Source organism: Beta vulgaris, chromosome 2, assembly GCF_026745355.1.
Source record: "Beta vulgaris subsp. vulgaris cultivar EL10 chromosome 2, EL10.2, whole genome shotgun sequence".
Taxonomy (NCBI): domain Eukaryota; kingdom Viridiplantae; phylum Streptophyta; class Magnoliopsida; order Caryophyllales; family Amaranthaceae; genus Beta; species Beta vulgaris.
The window spans coordinates 17,856,973-17,881,455 of NC_079203.1; the positions used below are offsets into that span (position 1 = coordinate 17,856,973).

The following is a 24,483-nucleotide window of genomic DNA, read 5'->3' on the forward strand; positions in this document are numbered from 1 at the left end:
CTAAAGCTTGCTTATAAACCGGATTACAAGAAGCTAAACTAGCTTAGCTCTTAAACATGATTAGCTTAACTTAAACATGTAATTAGGCTACTTAATCACTTAATAAACTTGATTACCAATACATAATAATGATTAAGGTGTCATTAGTATTAGTTAATCTTGCTTAAGTAGAGATTAACAAAAGATTAACCTAATTAAGATGCTTAAGTAGAGTTTTAGGACAAACCGAGCTAGTTAAGCTTGTTATCACCTTGATTAGGACAATTTAAGCCCTTAAAGACCTTAATAATCCTCAATATTAACCAAACCCAGAAAGTAAACAAACTTATGAGTAATTTCAAGATCAGGTCAAATGCATATGCTTCACAAGGCTTATACGCCTCTCACACAAGTCATTCCTTTCCTTCTCTCTCCTCGAGCACGCCTCTCTCACACCAGTCATTCCTTCTCTCTCCTCAAGCACGCCTCTCTCACACCAGTCATTCTCTCTCCCCCGGTCGTCTCTCATCCTCTCTCGTCCAGTCTCGCCTCTCTCATCTCCTCTCTCCTACCATCAGAATTGACCTTGTCTCTCGTCCGAACCGACGAAGAGTGTCGCAGCAGAACCACACGCCTCATCGTGCAACCAGACGAATAGTTTCTTGTTCGTCGTTTAACAACACGAACCCAGTCGCCATCTCCAAGGAATTCATCGACGGTAAAAGATCGAAAGGTCGAAGAAATCGAACGTCGCGGAAAATCTGACGAGCCTAACCTCTGACGACGGGGAAGAATTGACGCGGAAGTGCTAGAATTCTCATATTTGATTACAGTTTTATTTTTTTTTTCTTCTTTTGTAATTATCATGTACTCCTGATGTTTGGATGTTGTATTGGTGTTACAATTTTTTTTATTTTTTTTTAGTCGAATATGTTACAATTTTATTTGTTGACTTTTTTCATTTTTTAGATGAATTCATTTCTGTTTTTTAATATATGTTGAATTTTTTTTTAATCGAATAAGAAATTCTTTTACATTTGTGTTGTATTATTTTCATCCTATATTTTTATCTTTCAAATTTGGAGGCAAAATGCAAAAAAATTTTTTTTTTTACCTGTACTGTTATGTATTGCTGCGATTTCTGGTCAAAATCGCAGCAATACGTTGTATTTTTTTCAATAACTTATGGAGAATTGATTAGGAGGATAATCAAAAATTAAGTTGTTAACTTTATTTGTGTTTGTTACAAACAGTTTATATTATGGACGTATATATTGTGAAATTATGTGATTTCATATTACACTTGGAAGTTAGTTTGTGCGTGTAATCCCCCATAATTTTAAAGAATTTTCATAAATATATTAAAGTATTTATGTAGTTATATTTATATCCAAATGAGTTCGGAAAATGATTTGACTTTTAAAAAGGGTTGATTATTTTAAAAGTCAACTGAAATTATTTTTCATAGCTTAATAAAATTTGAAATATTTTAATTAAGCATGTTTTAATAAGAGTTTTAAATACTAAAAGTATATTGAAAAGGCAGTTAATGGAATCGAAAGCCCAAAAGTGATAAAAAGGGAAAGAGTCATTTGATGACTAAAGTTTTAAATAGCTCATCTTATTAGTCATCAAGTTTCATTAATTAAAATCTCTTTTCCTAAGCCCACAAGTACAAGCCTTTATATAAATATCCTAAAAACCCAATTATTTTACCCTACACACTTTATTTTCTCCTCTTCTCACGTAATTCCTCTCTTTTCACTCGGCACTTTCTCTCTCCTCTTGGTTGGTGCGTCGTTCTTCAATTTTCTCCCAAAAGTTCGTTTCTTCTTCTTCAAGTAACGTTTCTTGTTCAACAAGAAACGTCACGAATACTTCTCAAGAGCCGAACCTGCTGTCGCCGGGTTCCCTGTCGTGGCTGCTGCTGTCCGGCGCCTCTTTTACCTCATTATTGTTGGTTGTTTTTCTTTCTTCCTCTCTAAGATTCCATTAAAATACTAATTTTTATGTTATTATATTGATATTTATCATGTTTATGAATTAAAGTGCTGTTCTATTCATATAAATAATTTTCGGTTATTATTTTTTTTTGATAAGTTATTCATCTTCATTATATTCCACTCATAAGAGAAAAAAGAAAATGGAAGGAGCCTCTAACTCAAAGTAAGGTATTCCCCCACTAGGTGGGCGACCTTTTTATAGTGCTCAAGCACACCCTACAAAGAGGAGTCCCCCTCCATTTGAGGTTACAAGTCATATCACATACATAGTTATCTTATCTCATGCTAGAGAAACAAAACAGAATTGAAAAACATAATTCATATTCATACAAAACCATGGATCTCCGACTGATGAAATTCCACTACAACCACGCCAAGAATTCGTCGTCTCTTGTTAAACCTTGCTTGGCAAGAGCATCTGCAACCATATTTGAGTCTCTCTTCCTGTGAACAATGCATAATTCCGGCCAAAGTGATCTAGCATTGCGAATGCTGTTTAATTGGAAATTTAGATTCCAGGGGCCCCTGTTGAGATCGTTACACCACTCCACAGCATTTCTGGAGTCCGATTCTACAGTCATGGGATGATGGGCTAGATGATCGAAGGTTTTGCATATTTGGATAGCCCGAAATATTGCCAAAACTTCTGCAGAATTTATCTCTATCGGTGGAATAGGGCAAGAGAAAATACAAACAAAATTACCTTGACAATTCCTGAGAACACCTCCGATGGCTGACTTCACACCACCTGCCGAGACCGAGGCATCAACATTCCATTTTAGGCTGCCTGACATTGGGGGAAACCACACACCATGGTCTGGATTTAGCTTTTTTGGGCCAAGGGCTAATGAGCTGGGTTGCCAAGATAGGCACTTCGGATGACGGAGAACATCATCCATCGAGTATGGGAACTCACCTCCCCACCCTTTCATCCACCACATAAGTCTAGTTAAAATCAAATCCTGAAGTTGAGCAAGGGAACATGAGATGTTTTTGAACACTCTAGCATTTCTTTCCTTCCAAATTGTCCATATGATGATGGAAAAAATTGCACACCAAATCTTCTTGAAATTTGGATTTTTCTCGACACAACTCCACTGCTCAAACGCCTCGTGTAATTTTTGAGGGAAGACCCATTTTATCTCCCAGATATTTATCCACCACATCCATAAATCGCGAGAGAAAGCGCAGTGCAGAAGAAGATGTTCCGAGGATTCCGGGTATTCTGAGCAAAAAATGCAATACACCTCAGTGGAGGGAATTATGTTCATGGAGGCAAGTTTCATCTTTGAACTTATTTTCCCCAATAGTGCAAGCCATGTAAACACTTCTACTCTCGGTGGGATTAGGCCTTTCCACATTCTTTTCCAGTTTATCACCTTCGAATGAAGCTGAGGTGATGGTTTGGATAGCTCCAAGGAGCAAGATTTGACAGTGAACATGCCCAGTTTATGTGGGGTCCAAATCAAGGAATCCTCGGATTCTTGTGATAAGCATACACTTTTTAAGAGAACCTGCAAACTGGACCACTCAACCTCATCCCTTGGTCGAAAGGATCTTCTCCATTCCAAATTCCATACCCAATTCCCACTATTCCACGAGCCACAAGAAGCCACACTTGCATGGGAATCATTCGCGATTGAGAAAAGGCGAGGGAAGCAATTTTTTAACGGAACGTTGCCAACCCAGATATCAAGCCAGAAGAGGGTGTTTTTTCCATTCCCAATGGCTTTCCTTATTTTCGATTTTAGGAAATCACCAGCAGTAGGGTTATTAATAATACTGGAGCATATGAATCTCCATGGGCCGCTTCCAGATGGAATGCACAGGTCATGGGCCGTTAGACCGTTAGTGTACCCATATTTGTTTTTTATCACCTTCTGCCATAGAGCATCCGGGTCATGGAGCAGCCTCCATATCCATTTGAAAAGCAGGGATGTGTTTTTATTTCGAATGCTACCAATATTCAGTCCCCCCATATTTTTTGGTAGAGCTAATTGGTCCCAAGCAACCAAAGCAAGAGAGGATTTGTTCATGTCGCCACTCCACAGGAATCTTCTTTGTATTTTATTGATAGCATCAATCACCCCCTTAGGGGCCGGAAATATTGACATATAGTATAAAGGTAGACTAGTAATGGAGGATTTGATGAGAGTTATTCTTCCCGCAATGGATTATGATTATTATTATAATAAATTTCAGATTTAATATGTTAAGTTTATTTTAGTTTTTATCATGAAATTTATAGTTTTTAGGGTTTTTAATTACTAGAAACTATATATATAAAGTATAAATCATGAGATTTGGTTAGTACATATTTTTATATGTGTCGAATATATTTTCAGAAGATTTATTAAATATTATAAGTGCTGTAATTTCAGAAAATAAGTATTTTAAGAGTTTTAAATGATTTTTAATCACTAGAATAGTTGTACTATACTAGGGATTAAAAAAAAACGAAAGTTTGGTACGTAAAAACGATTTTAAAACACGTTTAAGGGGGTTTTGATTGTTTTAAAGTTGCTGTAAATTTTTAGTTCGAGATATTTATTTCATTACTTTATTTTCTAGGCGGAGATTTCGTAGTAGGAGACTTTTAGCGAGTAAAAGTGGCCTACCGATTGGTTTATATAAGGTACGTACATCGTCTACGTGCTATGTGATTTAGACGCATGCTCTAAGAGTATTTTATTTATTAGTATCATGTATAGGACTCTATTTGTTCATATATATGATTATTGGAATTATTTTTTACATGTTATATGCCTGTGTGCTACATGTAAACTAGAAGTGATTATGATTATAAATGTTTGTATGGAAGATTGATGCAAGCAGGATAAGTCAAGTTTATTTATTAATTCGTGAGTGAATTAATATAAGTTAGAGTGAATCATATCTTACATGTATTCTTTGAGTATTTATTATCTTATAAGGTTCGTGGACCTTATTTGGTAAGTTACAAGTTCTACCTATATAAAGGTAAAGTTAATTGTTGGCTAGGTTCAACAAGCAAGTTAGTAAAGTATAAAAAGGAGTTAAAGGAGTCTTGATTGATGAGTTGTGATCACTTGTTAATCCAAAGATAAAAAGAGTTTCTGTTATGACTGTTTGAGTATTAGTTATGTGTTGCTTGTTTGTTGTGTCAACACAAGTAATAAAATATATTCAACGTAAAGTGAAACGAGAATAGGTTATAGACTTTAGACTGGTGCACGTCTAGAGTTGGACACTAAGGGTTGTAATGCATGGTGAGCGTGCCATGGGTTCTTCTAGGAATGGATTGATCACCATCCCTCTTTCAGTTCAAAGGTTCCTCGATATCGCAGGTCATTTTTGGAATATGTGGTAGCTCCTATATTTCCTATTTTTAGATAAGTCAACTCGTCCAATAACTATTCCATTTAAAGAAAGAAATAAAGTTTAGAATCTAGTTCAGTAATAATTGTCTGCAGATTATTATATGTCTATATTATTATTTATCCTTGCAAGTTACTTTTGTAAAATCATGTTTAGGATTATTTATGCCTGATATGTAGTACTCAGCTTTGCTGATTACGTGCTTGTTGTGTGTGATCATGGCTTTGCCTATTGATCCTGTGGTGATTCTTCGGGGGAGTAGAGTCAAGAAAGCATTGACATTACAGGTTCGCAGATGCATCTCATTGGGAATCTGGAATGGAGAGACTCATTGTATTACTAGTATTATTTAAGTTGCTTTCGTAGGAACTTGTCTTTTCAGACATTAGTTTTTAAGTTGGTGTGTTTAGTTTCAGACATTGTTATTGGTTTCATAAGTTTTAATAAAGATGTTTTTAGTAAGTTGTTTTCCGCTGCAAAATTCTGAGTAAGCCGAAACGTTATCACACGGGCGATAACGCCTGGGTAATTCTCTAAGGTTTATTATAAAAGTATTTTCTAGAAAGAGAGAATTATCGGGGTGTTACAGTGCGCAGCTATTTGAAACGGTCACTTGATAAGGAGCCTTCAAAAGCAACAAACTAACCGCGCCTAAAGAAGAGGGTTGAAGCAGTTCCTAGATTTTAATTAGGAACCACAACAACAACCCACAACAACCCACCTACTAATGTAGCGTGTGATAATGGCTGGGCGTGTGATAATGGCTGAAGTTTCTAAAACGTGGAAGGAGTGAGGCTGAAATTCAGCTCCACTATGTTCATTGTAATATTTTTGTGAAAGTATATTCGGTTTTACTCATCTTTCATTATTACTCAGTGTATTAGAGATTGAGTTGAGTGAATCAAAATCTGTAATCATTTCAAGAGAAAAAGAGAAAGAGAAAGAAAAGAGAGAAGAAAAAGACTTCGAGTGAAGTCAAGAGAGAAAGTCAATTGTTCAGGGGGAACAAGTTGAAAGGGAACCAGTTCCTAGAGGAACAGACAAGGTCCGAGTTTAGGTTGTACAAAAGAGAGTCTTTTGGCCTAAAAGTTATTAAAGAGAATTGAGCAAAATCCCTCGTGGTCAAGGTTTTTCTTCCTATTGGGCCTAGGAAGTTTTCCTTGTAAAAATTCCCATGTTCTTATTTCTTTCTAGTTTATGCATTTATCTCTTTCTTAGATAAATTATTTTTATTTCCGCAAAAAGTTAGAAAATCTCCCCAACTACAATTCACCCCCCCCCTCTTGTAGTTGCTTAATGTTTGTACTCGACTAACAATTGGTATCAGAGCCTGTTCCTCCAAAATCAGTTAACACTAGAAGCTAGTTCCTGGAAATGATGAACACATCGGGAGAATATTGGAAGAAGGTTACTCAACGCAGCGTCCACCTATGTTTAATGGCAAGTATTATCCATACTGGAAAAATCGTATGGAAATTTTCATTAAGGCTGAAAATTATCAAGTTTGGAGAATGATAGAAATTGGTGACTTCGAAGTCACAGAGAAAAATGAAAAAGGTGAAGACATCCCCAAACCTCTCTCCAAATATGACAAAGATGACTTCGATAAGATGGAGATGAACAACTTGGCCAAAAAGATTCTCCACTGTGGCCTTGGTCCCCATGAACACAATCGAATCATGGGATGCAAATCGACCAAGCAAGTGTGGGAACTTTTTCAAGTTACTCACGAAGGAACAAACGAAGTCAAGAGATCAAAAATGATATGCTCATGCACAAATATGAGCTATTTCAAATGAAGCCTAAGGAGCTGTCAAGAATGCTCACAAGGTTCTCCAACATAATAAATGAGCTTGAATCCCTAGGGAAGTCATCACTCCGAGGAACAAGTACGAAAAGTACTACGAAGCTACCTCAGGATGACAAATGGATGGCAAAGGTCCCTGCTTTGCTTGAAACAAAAGATTTCACCACATTCAATATCGAACAACTCTCTGGTTCCTTGTTGACTCATGAAATACATCTAGGAACTCATGAAGTTGACTCTAGTAGACCTAAAGCCTTGGCTCTCAAGTCTGATGAAAGAGGATTCAGAAACTGATGATGAAGAGGCAGCATTGATCGTGAAAAGATTCAAAAATTCTTCAACAAGAATTACAAAGGAAAAAACTTGAAAAAGCCAGGGAAGCTAAGCTGTCATAAATGTGGAAGTCCTGACACTTCATAAAGGAATGTCCTCTTGGAAAATGACAAGGTAAAGGAAAATACAAGGAGAAAGGAAAGGAACAACAAAAACCTTTCTCAAAAAGTTGATATGAGAAGGGCCATGGTTGTTGCTTGGGGAGAATCGGATACAGACGAGGAGAAGGAACAACATGAAGAGGAAGCAGCTCATTTGTGTCTCATGGCAAAGACAGGTGATGAAGAAGACTTGCCAAGCAAAAGGTACGCATTAATGTTATTGAAGAAGAGTTAAAAGAACTTTCAAAGAATCAATTAATAAAACTATTCTTTTGGAAACTTTGGATGACTACAAGGCATTTGCGTTAGAGAAGAAAATTTGAAAAGCCTTAGAAGTCACCAAAGGACATTCAAATTGGTTTAAAACAGTAAATGCAATAATTGAGAAAGATTCTTTGAAGTTTTTGATGAAAACCGACGTATTCGAGAAGCTTTTGAAAATGCTAAAAATGAAAATTATTTCTTGAATATGGAGATGGCTGAATTGAAACTATTTGTTCCTGAAGGAACCAGTTCCTCTATAAATACCAGATCCGAGTTCGAAAATATAAATTCGAACATGAAAAAGTTTTAAGATGAATATCTGGTACTTAAAGGAAAATGGAATCTTCAAGAACAAAACTTCCTGATCCAGTAGAGTTGGATACAAAAGTATAAAAATGAAGGAAGGAATGGGTTAGGTTTCAATACAAGAAGAAAAACAAATGAAAAAATATGTTGATCTTCCAAGCAGCCGAATATGCTCTTACTGTGGGAACATGGTCACTTAGTCTGACTGTTCCTCAGAGAAGAACATATTGAGATGAACACTCGCTTAATTAAGCAAGTGTGGAAAGTTAAGAGAAATACAAGCCCAACAGAGGAACCCAAGTCAGACTGGTTCCTACCACTACTAATTGTTTTGGATACAGGCTAAAGTGAGGGGGAACAACCTGTGGTACCTCGATAGCGGTTGTTCTAAACACATGACAGGAGATAAAAACAAATTTCTCTCGCTTTCAGCCTATGATGGAGGAACTGTGACTTTCGGAGACAATCTTACAGGTAATATTGTAGCTATAAGTAAGGTAGGAAAGTCTAAGTCACATTCCATAGATAATGTATTTTTGGTCGAGGGTTTGAAACACAATCTACTTAGTATTTCTCAATTTTGTGACAAAGGGAACAGTGTGAACTTTACTGATGAGTGTTGTGTAGTAAGTAATATAGGAACAGGTACCAAGATTCTGGAAGGAACTAGGAAGGGAAACACTTATGTTGTTGACCCAAACCTTGTTCCTAGGAACAACCTAACTGTTTAAGTGCGTCGACAATGAACCACTTCTTTGGCATAAAAGGTGTGGTCAGCAAGTATGACTTCTCCAGAAGCTAAGTGGTAAGGACTTAGTTGTTGGTTACCAACAATCAAAGTCTCAAATCATGAATTTGTGGACCATGTGCAAAAGGAAAACAAGTTAGATCCTCGTTCAAACAGAAGAAGATGGTAAGCACACAAAGTCCTCTTGAGTTGATTCATATGGACTTATGTGGCCCTGTTCGAATCCAAAGCGATCTGGTAAGAGATATGTACTTGTTATAGTTGATGATTTTTCAAGATACATTGGGTTATTTTTCTTCATAGCAAAGACGAGACATTTGATGAATTTGTAACTTTGCTAAAAGAAACAAAGAATAAGTGGTTTTAAAATTAAGCATTGCGTTCTGATCATGGTAAGGAGTTTGAAAACTCCAAATTTGATGAGTTTTGCAGAATGAAGGACTTGATCACAACTTCTCAGCTCCTAGGACTCCACAACAAAATGGCGTAGTGGAGAGGAAGAATCGCACTTTGGAGGACATGGCAAGAACAATGATAATAGCCAGCAATCTTCCGAAGAATTTCTGGCTGAAGCAGTAAACCGATGCTATATATAATAGAGTCATGCTGAGACCCATTGTCCTGAAGACCCCTTATGAGCTACTCAAAGGAAGAAAACCCAATATCTCTACTTTAGAATCTTTGGTTGTAAATGTTTTGTACATAACAATGGTAAAGACAATTTAGGAAAGTTTGATGCTAGAAGTGATGAGGCTGTTTTTATTGGATATGCTTTAAATAGTAAAGCATATAGAGTTTACAACAAAAGAACAATGTGTGTTGAGGAAAGTGTCCATGTTATTTTTGATGAAACTAACTCCTTGCAGGAACTAAGTCATGAAAATGACTTTGAAATTGGACTGACTCGTTCTAAAGAGTCAGTGAACATTGATGAGGAACTAACACCTGCAGGTACTGACAAAAAGCATATTCCTGAAGAAGAGATAAATGTTCCTGATCCTGTCATACAGGAGGAACAGGAGAAGATATTCATCCTGAAAATGAAACAAATGAAGAGCTTCAAGCTAGAGGAGCAGAGACAAGGAGATTTGAACCAAGACCATGGAAACACCTGAAATCCCATCCTTGGATTTAATCGTAAGTGATATTGAAAAGGGAACTCAGACGAGATCCCAACTGAAAAATTTATGTGCTTTCCAAGCCTTTTTGTCTATGACAGAACCACGAGATCACAATGATGCCCTTCTGGAGTCTGACTGGATAAATGCCATGCAAGAGGAACTGAATGAGTTCCAAGGAACAAGGTCTGGCATCTTGAGACCAAGCTTAAAAACAAAAGGTGATTGGGCTGAAATGGGTCTTCAGGAACAAGCTGGCGAGCATGGAACAAGTCATAAGGAAAAAGCCAGACTCGTAGCAAAGGGTACAATCAACAAGAAGGTATTGACTTCGATGAAACCTTTGCTCCTGTAGCTAGAATAGAAGCAATAAGAATTTTGATTGCCTTTGTGCATTCATGGGTTTTAGGTTGTACCAAATAAACGTCAAATGTGCCTTTTTAAATGGGTATTTAATAGAAGACGTCTATGTGGAACAACCTCCTGGATTTGAAAACCCTGATCTTCCTAATCATGTCTATAAGCTAGATAAAGCTCTTTATGGGTAAGCAAGCTCCTAGATCATGGTATGAAAGACTCTCAAAATTCTTACTTTCATATATTTATACGGGGAAAAGTTGATAGAACCTTGTTCCTTAGATCCAAAGGAACAAACATTCTAGTGGTTCAGATTTATGTGGATGATATAATTTTTGGTGCAACTAACGAATCTCTTTGTAAGGAATTTGCTGAGTTAATGCGTAGTGAATTTGAAATGAGCATGATGGGGAATTAAACTTCTTTCTCGGCTTGCAAATCAAGCAAACTGAAAGAGGAACAATGATCCATCAACAAAAATATGTGAAGGAGTTATTGAAAAAATATGGCTGGATCAAGCAAAAACAACCATACTCCAATAGGAACAGGAATAAGGTTAGATGAGGATCCAAGTGGTAAGTCCGTAGTTCAAAAACTCTACAGAGGTAGATTGGTTCCTTACTTTATCTAACTGCTAGTAGGCCTAATATTTCCTTTAGTGTTGGTTTATGTGCTAGATTCCAATCAAATCCTAAGGAATCTCATTTGACAGCCGTCAAATCTTTAGATATTTGAAAGGAAGTGATGATCTTTGCTTATTCTATCCTCGAAGTGACATCTTTGATATAGTTAGCTACTCTGATGCTGACTATGCTGGAGACTTGGTGAATCGTAAAAGCACTTCAGGTATTGCCCAGTTCCTAGGATCAAGCTTAGTTTCTTGGAGTTCAAAGAAGCATAACACTGTTGCTCTTTCAACAGCCGAAGCTGAATATGTGGCAGCTGCTGCATGCTGTTCTCAGGTATTATGGATCAAACAACAGGTACATGACTTTGGCATAAAATTTAAGTGTGTTCCTATACTCTGTGATAATACTACTGCCATATGCATTTCCAAGGATCCAGTTCATCACTCTAGAGTCAAGCATATTCACATTCGTCATCATTTCCTAAAAGACAATGTAGAAAAGGGATTAGTCAAAGTTGATTTTTGTCCAACTGAAAATCAAATAGCTGACATATTGATTAAACCTCTATCTAGGGACAAGTTTGAAAGAATATGTTTGGAACTAGGAATGATAAGAATTGTTTGAACGTACAAATGATGTTAATTCCCCAAGAATTGTTTCTTACTAAGTATGCCCTGCAACTTTCATGAAATGAATTTCATACACCTAGGGTCAAATATAAGGACTCACATTTGTCTTTGAATATTACCCTTATTGTCCTTGCACATGTTTGGTACGTACGTAGTTTGTACATTATGGACAAATTTTATCATATGCAAGAGTATTTTTTTAATTTTTCCTCCAAATTTCCTTGATTATTTTTTCCTTTCACACCTCAATTCTGTAAATAAATGCGTTGACATGTATTATTGCCACAATTACAAGTTCGGTTAATCTGAGTTAAGAGAAGAAATTTCATTAAATACTTCACAAAAACCCATAAACCGTTTCACTCAACCTAGCCTTTTATTTACTTTCACACGGAATCATCATTGCTTTTTATACCCCAAGCCATAAAATCACTGACCCCTCACAACTTCCCTCTCTCACATCAATTAATCTCTCTCTAATCTCTCATATTCAACCTCCATCCAAAACCCTTTCACCATGTCTTCTCACAGTAAAAATACCGGTGATCACGAAAATTTTCCAAGAGAGAAAACACCATCACTTGACGAAATTAGCGCTCAAGAATCATCCAAGACAAAAGAAGATCCAACTGGGTCAAAAGTCGAATCCTCTGCTCCTGTTTCTCTCTCCATTATGTACTGCCTTGCTAAGAACATCAAAATCAACCTCCCTTCTTTGATTATTTCACATCTCTCTCACTGCATTTCTCATAATACAAAAGTTGGCTATGGAAACCTTCTCTCTACCATCTTCAAAAATTGCAAAGTCAAATTGCCTGCCAGTCCCTCCTTCTGTCTTGAACCGGAAAATTACCTGACCAAGGACACACTGGACTTTGAGATGGAAGAAACGCATGTTAAGGTGGAAGTGGGTGGTAAGAGGAAGCTGGGGGAAGAGGGAGTTCCTAGTGGGTCTGTGAGGAAGAGTCAAAGGATTGTTGGGTCCAAGTCTCTAAAGGAGCAGGATCAAGGTGAAGCTGTGTTTATTCACCTAGACTCGGATCCAGTTCCTTCCACCACTGTTGATTTTCCTTTGTTATCTACTACTAGGCTCAACAAAATGCTTCGGAAAATTCAAGACTCTCTGTCCCTACTGCACACCAGGATCAATGTCATAGAGACCACTGTCCCTGCTCTGGATTCTCAGCAGCAACAACAACTGATGGCCATTAAGAATGCTGATACGGGGATCAGGAACAAAGTCGATGGTGTTGTCTCCAAAATTGATTACGTGGTCTCCACTCTCTTTAAGCGCCCTAAGCCTTGATTTCTTTTAACTTTGAAAAATTGGACAAGTTTTTTTGTGGCTGTAATTATTATTAAACAATCTTTTTTTGTTCTCTCTTTATGTGTCATGTTTGTGACACATGAAGCTCTTTAATTTCTATTTCTACTCTGTTTTACTCTTGAGCTCTGCATATTGATTATACTCTGCTGTCCATATTGTTGCTTTCTACTTGCTTATTGTTTGTGCTTGGATGGCTAATATTATAATATACGTGTTTGAGCTACTTGTTTGATGCCTAGACTGTTGACTCTCTAGTGCTGCAGGTTCATCACTTAGTTTTGATAATGACAAAAGGGCGAAGAGATATTGTTGGTATAAATTTTTTTTATCTTAGTTCCTATGCATGTCTTTCTCCTCCCTGTTCCCAGTAGAGCCTGATCTTGTTCTGAGTCCTAGTTGAGTCTACTTAGGTTTCGGTTGTGTGTTATATTTTTTTTTTGTGTTATATTCTTTTTCTGATTTGTCTTTTCTTTTCTTAAAACGAAAAAACATAAAAAAAAAAATTCCCAATTATTTGTCATCATCAAAAAGGGAGAATATTGTTGTTTCACTATTTTGATGATGACAAATAATTAACTTTGGTTAATTTAGTTTTCGTATGTTATTAGATTAATTTCATGATATTAGATTTATTCGTTTTTGTTTTATTTATTTTATAATCTAGATTTTTTATTTTCTCTTAGATTCATTATCTTTTTAGATATCACAAATAATATGTTTAATAACTTATGAAGAATTGATTAGGAGGATAATAAAAAATTAAGTTGTTAACTTTATTTGTGTTTGTTACAAACAGTTTATATTATGGATGTATATATTGTGAAATTATGTGATTCCATATTACACTTGGAAGTTAGTTTGTGCGCAGCTATTTGAAACGGTCACTTGATAAGGAGCCTTCAAAAGCAACAAACTAATCGCGCCTAAAGAGGAGGGTTAAAGCAGTTCCTAGATTTTAGGAACCACAACAACCCACAACAACCCACCTACTAATGTGGCGTGTGATAATGGTTGAGCGTGTGATAATGGCTGAAGTTTCGGAAATCAACCGCATAACTTCCAACGGATTTTTGCAACGGCTAGAACGTGGAAGGAGTGAGGTTGAAATTCAGCTCCGCTATGTTCGTGGAGAAAATCATGGGAAAGTTTGTCTTCTACAAATAGTTTTGTGTAACAATCTTAAATATTATGCTTTCAGAATTTTTATTGTAATATTTTTGTGAAAGTATATTCGGTTTTACTCTTCTTTCATTATTACTCAGTGTATTAGAGATTGGGTTGAGTGAATCAAAAATCTGTAATCATTTCGAGAGAAAAAGAGAAAGAGAAAGAAAAGAGAGAAAGAGAAAAGACTTCGAGTGAAGTCAAGAGAGAAAGTCAATTGTTCATGGGGAACAAGTTGACAGGGAACCAGTTCCTAGAGGAACAGAGAAGGTCCGGGTTTAGGTTGTACAAAAGAGAGTCTTTTGGCCTAAAAGTTTATTAAAGAGAATTGAGTCAAAATCCCTCGTGGTCAAGGTTTTTCTTCCTATTGGGCCTAGGAAGTTTTCCTTGTAAAAATTCCCGTGTTCTTATTTCTTTCTAGTTTATGCATTTATTTCTCTCTTAGATAAATTATTTTTATTTTCGCAAAAAGTTAGAAAATCTCCCCAACTACAATTCACCCCCTCCCCCCCCTCTTGTAGTTGCTTAAGCGTTTGTACTCGACTAACACCGCCGCAATAGGTCATTTAATGACCGCAGCAATAAGCAATTATTCTACTAATGTTAGACTGAATGAGAATAATTCTACTTGCCTGAGACGGGGAATTAGCTTTCCATTTAGCTAACTAACTGTGGGATTTTTCAATTATTTTCCCAAAAGTATTTTTCGCCACCCTGTCAGCTATAATAGGACAACATAGATAATTACCCAAACAAAGAGTATTATCCATCCTCAAAATCTGCTGGAAGTCGGAACAATCTTGAGTTCTTGACCATTAATATTTTTCGTACATTGGAGGTTGACTTATGAAAATTCACTAGTTGGCCTGACATTGTACAATACTCATCCATAACCGACGTAATAATAGAGCAAATATGTTTGGATGCTTGCGCAATAATCATTGTATCGTCATCAAAAGTCAAAAAGGGAATTTTGAGACCTGATCTACCAACCTTACCCCTAATAATTTACTTAATTCCCTCGACACTATGAAAATGAAGCTTGCGCGCTAACAACTCAGCACATAGGATAAAAAGATAGGGAGACAAAGGATCACCTTGTCAAATACCCCTAGAAGGAGCAAACTTATAACCCAGAATACCATTAACAAACACAAAAAGGAACCATGGAAATACATTGTCCAATCCATCCTATCCACCAAGGATGAAACCCTAATTTTTTGAGCATTACTAGAATGAAATTCCATTCCACTCGGTCATAAATAATGTTTTCCATATATAATTTAATAGTTAACCAACCATATAGAACCAATTTATTTTTTAACGAATGAAACTTTTCATGGGCAAGCATAATATTATCTTAAATAATTGTTTCAGGAACAAAGGCCCCGTGAAGCGGATGAATATTTTTTCAAGACAAATCTTTAAACGATTCCTAAGAGTTTTAAATATAATCTTATAAATGGTTGAATACAAACAGATGGGACGAAAATGATTAGCAGAAATACGATTAGCTATCTTAGGGATCAAAGTAATAAAAGTATGATTGATTTCTTTTATTAATTTTCTTGTATGAAAAAAGGCTCTAACAACTTTTGTGACTGAGTTACCCACCAAGGACCAATACTTTTGAAAAAAAATAAGGAAGGAAGTCATCCGGACATGAAGTATTGTCTGGGGCAAGGTAAAAAAAACAACCATTTTAATCTCTTCATCAGAAATAACTCCAATCAAATAGTCATTACCTAGCTTCATCAGAAATTATAGGATTAATGAGCTCAAAATCTTTAGATTCATGAAATGAACAAAGCCACATTAGAAGTGAATCTATTAAGAAAATCTTGAGTGATCTCATGCTCAATTCGATTTGGATTCAAAACATCATTTCCTGAACTAGAGATAAACGATTTGATTTGGTTTTTATTACGCTTAATAGTAGCAGACACATGAAAATAAATGGTATTAACATCTCTTTTTAACCAGAAGTTCTCTTTAGATTTTTGTTTCCAATAATAGGTTTGGAAGGAAAAAAGCTTTCTTCTTTCAAGCAGCAACTTGTCTTGAGAGAATGCAGGAGTATTACTATTAAGATTAGAAATAAATAGTTTTCGATTGAATTTCCAGCAAGGCATTATCAACTTCAGCTATTTGACGGAATATATTACCTAATTGATATTTGTTCCATTCTTTAGCTTGACTTTTTAAAAGCTTACAATTTTTAACTAACCGAAACATATAAGACCTATCAAATCTAGTAGACCACGTTTTTTTTTTAATTAAGACATCAAAGTCTTTACAAAGGCACCACATACATGTTTTGGAATCTAAATGGAGGTGCTTTCTTATGTTTAATAATAACGAAAGAAAGTAACACGACTATGGTATGACGAAGTAAATATATGATTAATCAATTTTGCACTAGGAGTTAAATGAAACCATTCAACTGAAGTAATGGCTTTATCAATCCTTTCCAGAATATAATTTACACCACTCCGTTTCTTTTTCCAAGTAAATGATTGACCCATAAAAGGTAACTCCACACAATTAATAGAGTCTAAGATATTGTTGAATCTTATAATTCGAGATAGAGTAAAGAAAACCCCCCAAATTTGTCACTATTAGAGCTTATTTCATTAAAATAGCCGAGGATAATAATAGTTAATAAAATACAATTTACAAAGCTTGAAACTTCCAACCAAAAATCATCTTTCTCACCTTGTTGGACAGGAGCATATACAAAAAAAAAAGATATAAAAGAAATTAAGTAATCGACTTGACAAGCAATTAAACGAGTATAAGCTTTTACTACAACCAGATTATATGGATTATAAACATCATCCTTCCAAAGTGACCATAAACCTCCTGACATTCCATGAGTAGGAAGAAACTCAAAACCTATATTTCAATAAACAAGCAGCAGTAGAAGAGGAGGGGGATTTCGTTTCACATAGCATAATTATACTAATATTATGAACATTATTACAAAAGAATTTGACTTCTTCCGAAGCATTTTTCCTCCTACAACCCCTAATATTCCAAAACCCTATAGACATGGCTTAGCAAAAAAAAATCATCTACCCTTGAACTGATCATACTTTGGAACTCTTCAGAATCGAGGAAGCTGAATCATCCTCATCCCTTTCCTACGCTTAGTTGAGCAAGGCATGGAGGTGGGTTCCACAGGAAAGCCTCGCCCAACACCGTACCCACAACCTCAAAATGCTTAACAATAGAAATTTCCGAGTTGATTGAAGGAAAAGAATGGACAAGTTAAGATTGATAATTTTGAACATACTCACCCTCAACATTGAGAGTAACATTCTCAACCCTAGACACATACATTGCAGCATCAGTAAAACGTGGCTCATCATTTTCAGTCAAAGGAGCAAACTGATTTACATCAAAAAATTCAGGTAACTACTCGTTGGGAAATGGAGAATTGTATTAGGATTTCCAGACCAAAAAAGCATGTTTAGCATTGAAGCTAATAAATTTCAAGAAAAAGAGGGCTTTCGTTCTAGGGTTTTCGAGGGATTTTGGGGGTTTTATTCTAACTTTTTTCCTTTTTATCTTTCTAACTTTCTCTCTCATCTTTAATTTCTTATCACACCGAGTATAAGTTCAAAATTATGAACACAAAAAACGGAATATTTCAATGTTAAGTGATCACTCCTAATTCCTAAGTTATCATCAAGGAATCTTAAACACACTCAAATTTCTACTGGAATTAAATTTTGTAAACATTAAATAATAAACACTCCCGAACATTAATTGATGGAACAAAAAAGCTTATGATATTAACTCACACACAATAAGATGCTTTTTTCACCAATTTACTATGTCCCTTGTCGGGAGGCTAGAAGTGTCTTTATATTAATAAGAAACAAGAAAACCTTCTCGATACAAGAGAGAAAGAGAGAAAACTTTCCACTTAAAAACAAGTCTTAGCAAACGAGAGAATGGAAAGACTATATATAGATATAGTGTATGATTGGCCTAACATATCACCCCAAAAGTATTACTTAAAGGCCTAAATGTGTTATTTTAGACAATAGGTAATACTTTTGTAAGTGAAACATCTGTGCTACATATTGTTTAAGATAACACTTTCCAATGATAATGTTTCACTATATCAAGTGTTACTCAAAATTCTCTAAGGTAACACCTTTTTTTAAACTAATGTAGCTTTTTTATAGTGTTACTCGTTATTTTTTATGTAACACTTTTTCATTTACAGTAGCATTTCTATGTCATTACTTGAATTATAGTAACACTTTATTAGATATTAGGTATCATTTTAAGTACGCCTATGCAACACTTAATTCAATATCAGGCAACACTTTTTATTAGGTAGCTTTATAGTAACACTTATATTTCACATGCCTTATACTAACACTTTTAAATTTGTCGGCACATGTACGATTATAATACTACTATAACTCACAAGCGTAATAAACAATGAGGAAATATAATGATATTATAGATATAAATGAGTACAAATACTCATGATAATTCTAAAGAATGAGCTAATACTGTAGTGTTCATCAATGAAAAACATACTATTGCATTCAAAATATAAATGAGGTCATTTATTCTTTCTTTCATCTTCAATTCCATCGCTCGATCCATGCTTGCATGTTTCTCGAAGCATCAATGACATCAACATCGTTGCATGAATTCACAAGCCCCTCACAAAATCACAACTCCACTTGTGTGGTACGGGTGACAGATAACATATTATCATACAACCAAGCCTTAATTTTCCCATCAGATGCAATTGAAGAAATGGAATAGGGAGTATAACACCCCTGCCGACCCGAACCCTTCTTCATTAGGTAAAACTCGAGGTTTGGGGGAAAATAAATCCACGAGGGTTCAACTCGACGGGTGGCGCTACCGCCGCACTTATCTACTTGGAAATAAATGCAAGGCTAAATTAAAAACAAACTAAACTCAAATTCATTAATCCTTACAACCAAGTGAATCGTTCATTAAGCATTACTAATTAATTAAGTGTTTCATAGTTCCAACAATAACTAATCATATGCTAAGTGGATGACAACTCTAAATGATCTCCCTTTTGTTCCCCTGATCGATCACCCACCTGCACAAATACATTGAAAAGAGACAAGAGAGACAAGCTCCCAAAAATTAGAAAAACTGAGTGATTCTAATTCCATCCCGTAAAATAATTAAGTTGAAAATATTTTGTAGAATAGTAGATTAATAGTTTTGGAAGTCATAGCACATATACATATATATACACTCAATATTCATATCATTAATTCAATTAATCCAGTTATTCAAGGAGAGGAAAGAGAACGCCAGTAAGTCGGGGCGAACCCCTGTAACCACTTACTTCAACATTGTAGGATGGAGCGAACCCCTGTAACCACCTACTTCAACATTGTAGGCCGGGGTGAACCCCTGTAACCACCTACTTGTAGGCCGAGGCAAACACTAGTAACCACCTACGGATATCATAATGGCCATAATAACAGAGTCCCTAGTGTGCACACCCCTTCTACTTGGATCACAACAAGATAGAAGGAAGACAGTAACAGAATAATCAGCATAGCTACATAGTAACCAGAGAACCTGTAGGGGCCTCTGAACCACTCATACAGGGCAACCTGTTCATAATTTCCCTCCGATATTTCACTTTACGTGATTAACATCTTTTAATTCAAGTAATCACATAAATCACGTACATATTTTCGTCATCTGGTTCAATCCAGTGTGAACATATTCAATCCATCAAAATTTCAATTCACTCATAGCGGTTTCAATAACTCATTTCATAAACACAATCGTCACTTGAGTTCATTTATCACTTCAGATTCATAATCATCTCATTATCACACGTTCTTACCAATTCCATAAAGTCTCAATATTAATAACAATAAGAATATTCATGATAATCATAATGATATAAAGTAATAATAATAACAATAATAATCATAATAATATCAACAATAATAATAATAATCATAATAATATACTAATAATAATCATAACATTGTTAAATGACATTAACCGATATTAATAACGTTATAATAAGCATCTTTGTCATATCGTACATCGTCTATGGTCATGATTCATAATCGAAATCCATAGTCGTTATCCATTTTGTCATTCGTATTCATAATCCGCATTAAGCCGATACTTCATAATTATAGTCCATATTTATAAATTTTTATAAGCACATAATCATGTAATCAATTCGTCTTACGCTAACCGGGTCTATGTTTAGATGGACATCGGAGATTACCTCGAGACGCGTGCCCAAAAGTTAAGTTCACGAACGGATTAGCACTCTTGATATTCCTCGTCTACGAAATCAGAGTCTACAATAGATATTAACGAGATCTAAGTTAGTTAACTAAATAACTCTGTTTTTATGTATAAAACAATTTAAATAATTCAAACAACTTAAAGAAATTCTTAATTAATTTAAGGGAGTTTATAACTCAAAGTTTATAGTTTTCAAATCATTTATGAAATTATTTTAAATAATCAAAGATTACTTCAACTTCATTTTTATTAACTTAGACAATCATTTTAAACATGGAAAAACTAATTTTATTATACTCCTTACTTTATTTTAGAAATTTAAGAAACATTATCAAGATTTATCAAAGATTAAGTTAACTAAAAATACTAACTTAATTAAAGTAAGCTAGTTTAGAAAGTTATGGGTTTTGTTTTAAAAATAAAAGTAAAATAATAAAACTAAGTAAAATCCTTATTCTATATGGGAAGAGGGGTAGGACACCAAAATATTAGAAACTCCATTTTACCCTCATTACATCTCTATTCTAACTACTTATTTTAATTAAAAAATTTAAAAATAAAGAGGAAACTACCTAATTAATTTAAAAAATAAAAAAGACATCACATCAACAATTCAAATATCCCTAATTTATTACATATACTCCCTCTGTTTCATTTTAATCTACACACTTACACTTTTTACGCATGCCAATGCAAAACTTTGAGGATATATATCTTTAGTTTTGTATTTGTAAAAATTATAAAAAGTGCATATTAATAAAATACATGTTATGATGAATCTAACAAGATCTCACATGACTATATTTTCATCTGCGTATAAATTACAAATGATGGTCAAAGTGAAATTTGTGAATAGTGTAAAATGTCAAAGTGTGTAGATTAAAATGAAACAGAGGGAGTAATTAACAATTAATTTAATTTTCTACAACCCCTAAAATAATTAATTTTCTACGTATTTTCGCACGCATCACGTGCATATAAAGCTAGTCAAAGAATCAGTTCCTCGGACTAAAAAAAACGAACGAGGAGGGAGGAACATCAGGGGAGTGAAACAGGGGAGGCGAAGGATAAAGCTGCTGGCGATTTTTCGGTGGCTCAGTGCGCCGCGGAGCAGGCGCCACGAAAGAGGGAGGCTGGTTGTGGTGGTTCGCGGGTGGCTGGGCATGGGTCGAAAAGACGCAGCAGAGGTACGATTGCAGGGCTGCGAAGGGGAGAACAGGAACTGGCGGTTGTCGCAGCTTGGTTGGCGCAACTTGGTGGTTTGATTGGTGGTTCAGGGTGGTCGAAGGTGGCGGTTTCCAGCGGAGAAAGAAAACAGAGGGGTTGGTGTTGGTTTGGTTTCAATTTCATTTTTAATTTTCAAAATCAAAATCAGAAATTAAGGAAGAAGATAAAGAATTGAAGCAAACCTTTTGAGATTGTTTGCTTGAGTAATATGGTGAGTAGAGTTCAATATTTATAGGAGGATTTTTGGTCAGAAATCTAATGATGGATGTGTGAGTTTAGCTTTTGAAAAATTTACCCCTAATATCTAAAATTCAATTATCTACTGTCAAAGCTGAATTTTTTGTGTGTTGAAGATCTTGGTTTGTGTGTGTTGTGAATCAGACGAAGAAGAAAGGAGGAGAGGAAGATGTTGATATCCTGGTTCTTGTGCTGGAAATTCATACGTGAGAGAAAGGAAGGAGATGAAGGAAGAACATCAATTTTCCTGTTTCTTTTTATTTTGTTTTTATTTTAACTTTTCTTTTTGACTAAGAGACATGTGGGCTATGGACTTATATTTGGGCTTTGGATTGCTAATAATGGATGGACAACTTCTACAAAGATACGCACAACCAAAAGTAAAGAGTTTAATTAATTAGAAATAATAAAATGAATAATAAAACAAAGAAATGATTTATTAGTTTAGATAAATCAAAACTAAATAAAATCATTATTTTAATAAACATAGTTGTCAAATAAAATCGCATTATAATAAAATAAATTTTGAGTGGAAATAATATTAAACCTTAATAAATAATAACTTCTGAAAATTCGGGGTATTACAGGAAGAAAAGGGAGCACAAGAACATAATGTTACTAGAACAGAAGTAGGACAATATCTTATCCATATATTTTCCGCATCAATCGGATTAATTTATAAATTTTTACCAAATAAATATTAGTGTACAATATGAATCCCCTACAAAGTAGCATTTATTGAGCTTATTCTGATCAGCAGGCCTACTAGCTACTCAAACACCATTTTCAATATCAGGGCTATTAGCTTCGATACCCGGATATTCTCTTAGCGGTGAGAGCATATATATAGAGTATACAACCTACATGTGCTTCATGGCCTTCAAATCTAAATATTTTTCTTCCTCATAAATCCCACACATGTTCCATAAGAAGCCTGAGAACTTAGAAGGGGCATAAGGAAACAAGCTAAGGGAGAGATAGAGAGGAGTGAGAGAAATAAGCGAAAGAAGAGATAGAGAAGAAGATAAGTGAGTTTAATATGGGGAAGACAAAACGAGAGAGAAATATTAATAGAGTTGGACAATTGGTATTAAAATGATAGCAAAAAAAACAAAAAAATTTGAACTTGGAAGGGAGAAAGACTCTAAATTTGTAGTGTACTTTGGTTATGCCTATTTCTCCTTTTTATTAAGTGGGCCTGGAAGTCATTTCATTTAGACTTTACATGAGATTAGTTTGTAAGATGAAATGCAAGTTGTAATATGCACTTAGATATGAATGAATTGAACTGAATAATCCCTTTGGTGAAAATAATATCAAGTTATTTGATGTAATTATGCACTTAATCTTTCTATTCTTCCGCACGCACGACGTGCATATAAGATTAGAAAATAAAGTAAAGAGGATTACGTTTTTAATATCTATTATATATTTGAACAGGTGGAGTATCAAAAAAATAAGAAATAAAAAAATAAAATCAAAAGTAGAAAATGCAATACAATGTCTATTTTATTTAAAAAATTAATCCGAAATAAAAGAGAGGCAAAAAAAACCCTAGCCTCCCTCTTTCTCTTTTTCTCTCTAAAACCCTAGCCTCCCCTACTTCTTCTTCATCGGTTAGGGGCTGCCATGGATGATTTCATCCATGGTAAGCCCCCTTTTTCCTTTTATTTTCAGTTTTTAGTTTATTTTCTTGTTTTGTTGAATAAATTAGTATCTCTTTATGAGATTTCTTCAAACCCTGTTATGGGGTTTTTAGTCTCTGTTGTGGAGATCTCCTTCTCCCCTATGGGAGTTGTGAGTGTGGTTGTTTTGTTTTTAGGTATGAGAAATTGTTCTTATTGGTTGAAGTTCAAAACTCAACATGAAGGTATTGGAATCTCGGATGCGGTTAACATGGCTCGATCAAGAAGACTCTTCCGAAACTATGTCAGAATGATAGACTTCCTCATCAATAGCTGTTTGATTCAGCAAATACAAGGGGGTTGCGCTGTATTGCTCGATCTGGTTCATTATAGTTTCTTCGAAGACGAATTTGATTTAACCTTGTTTAATTGTATCTTGTTTTTCTTTAATATCTATTGTAGATGCCGTTTGGCCTTCAATTAATGAAATTTCTCTTTCAAAAAAAATTTTATCCGAAATAAAAGAAAAGAAACTAATCCCTTTATTTTTTTAAAAATATCAACTTCCTATCAAAAAAAAAAAAAAAAATATAAACTAATCTATACTATTATCTAAAGCAGAAGACAAAAGCTGACGTGTCAAGCTCACATTAACCGAGCAATTCTAGAGCTCCTCACAATTAAACGCTCAATGAGAGTGTCCACGTGGCAATGCATGTTTTTTTGGCCGAAAAATTAATGAAAAATGCAAATGATTTCGGAAATTAAATGATTCATTTTTTAATTTAGGCAATTAATATCATGATCTCATAAGAGATTTCCGGAAATCAAGGATATTCCATTTATATGTGATTGATGTTAATTATGGTTACAATTACGTAATTCAAAATTCAAATTAATATTAGTTTGGCCGAAAATTTTAATTGCCATATTGGGTATGTACGAAAATTTTACTAACCAACTAAATACGGGAAGTAA

The 24,483-nt window shown here is 34.9% G+C and overlaps 1 protein-coding gene and 2 long non-coding RNA genes across 3 annotated transcripts; 1 reads left to right on the forward strand and 2 right to left on the reverse strand.

Moving 5' to 3' along the window:
- Nucleotides 1-2,344: 2,344 nt before the first annotated feature.
- On the reverse strand, nt 2,345-3,961 carry LOC125494726 (uncharacterized). The gene has a single exon (XM_048638472.1). It carries the CDS (start codon nt 3,959-3,961, stop codon nt 2,345-2,347), a length of 1,617 nt encoding a protein of 538 aa, XP_048494429.1.
- Nucleotides 3,962-19,058: 15,097 nt separating this feature from the next.
- Nucleotides 19,059-22,036, reverse strand: LOC130590341 (uncharacterized). The gene is made up of 3 exons (XR_008967970.1): nt 21,826-22,036; nt 20,394-20,469; nt 19,059-19,226 (listed from the first exon to the last, which is right to left on the reverse strand). It is a non-coding gene; the product is annotated as an uncharacterized LOC130590341 (long non-coding RNA).
- Nucleotides 21,442-23,232, forward strand: LOC125494785 (uncharacterized). The gene is made up of 2 exons (XR_007271032.1): nt 21,442-21,854; nt 22,025-23,232. It is a non-coding gene; the product is annotated as an uncharacterized LOC125494785 (long non-coding RNA).
- Nucleotides 23,233-24,483: the final 1,251 nt, after the last annotated feature.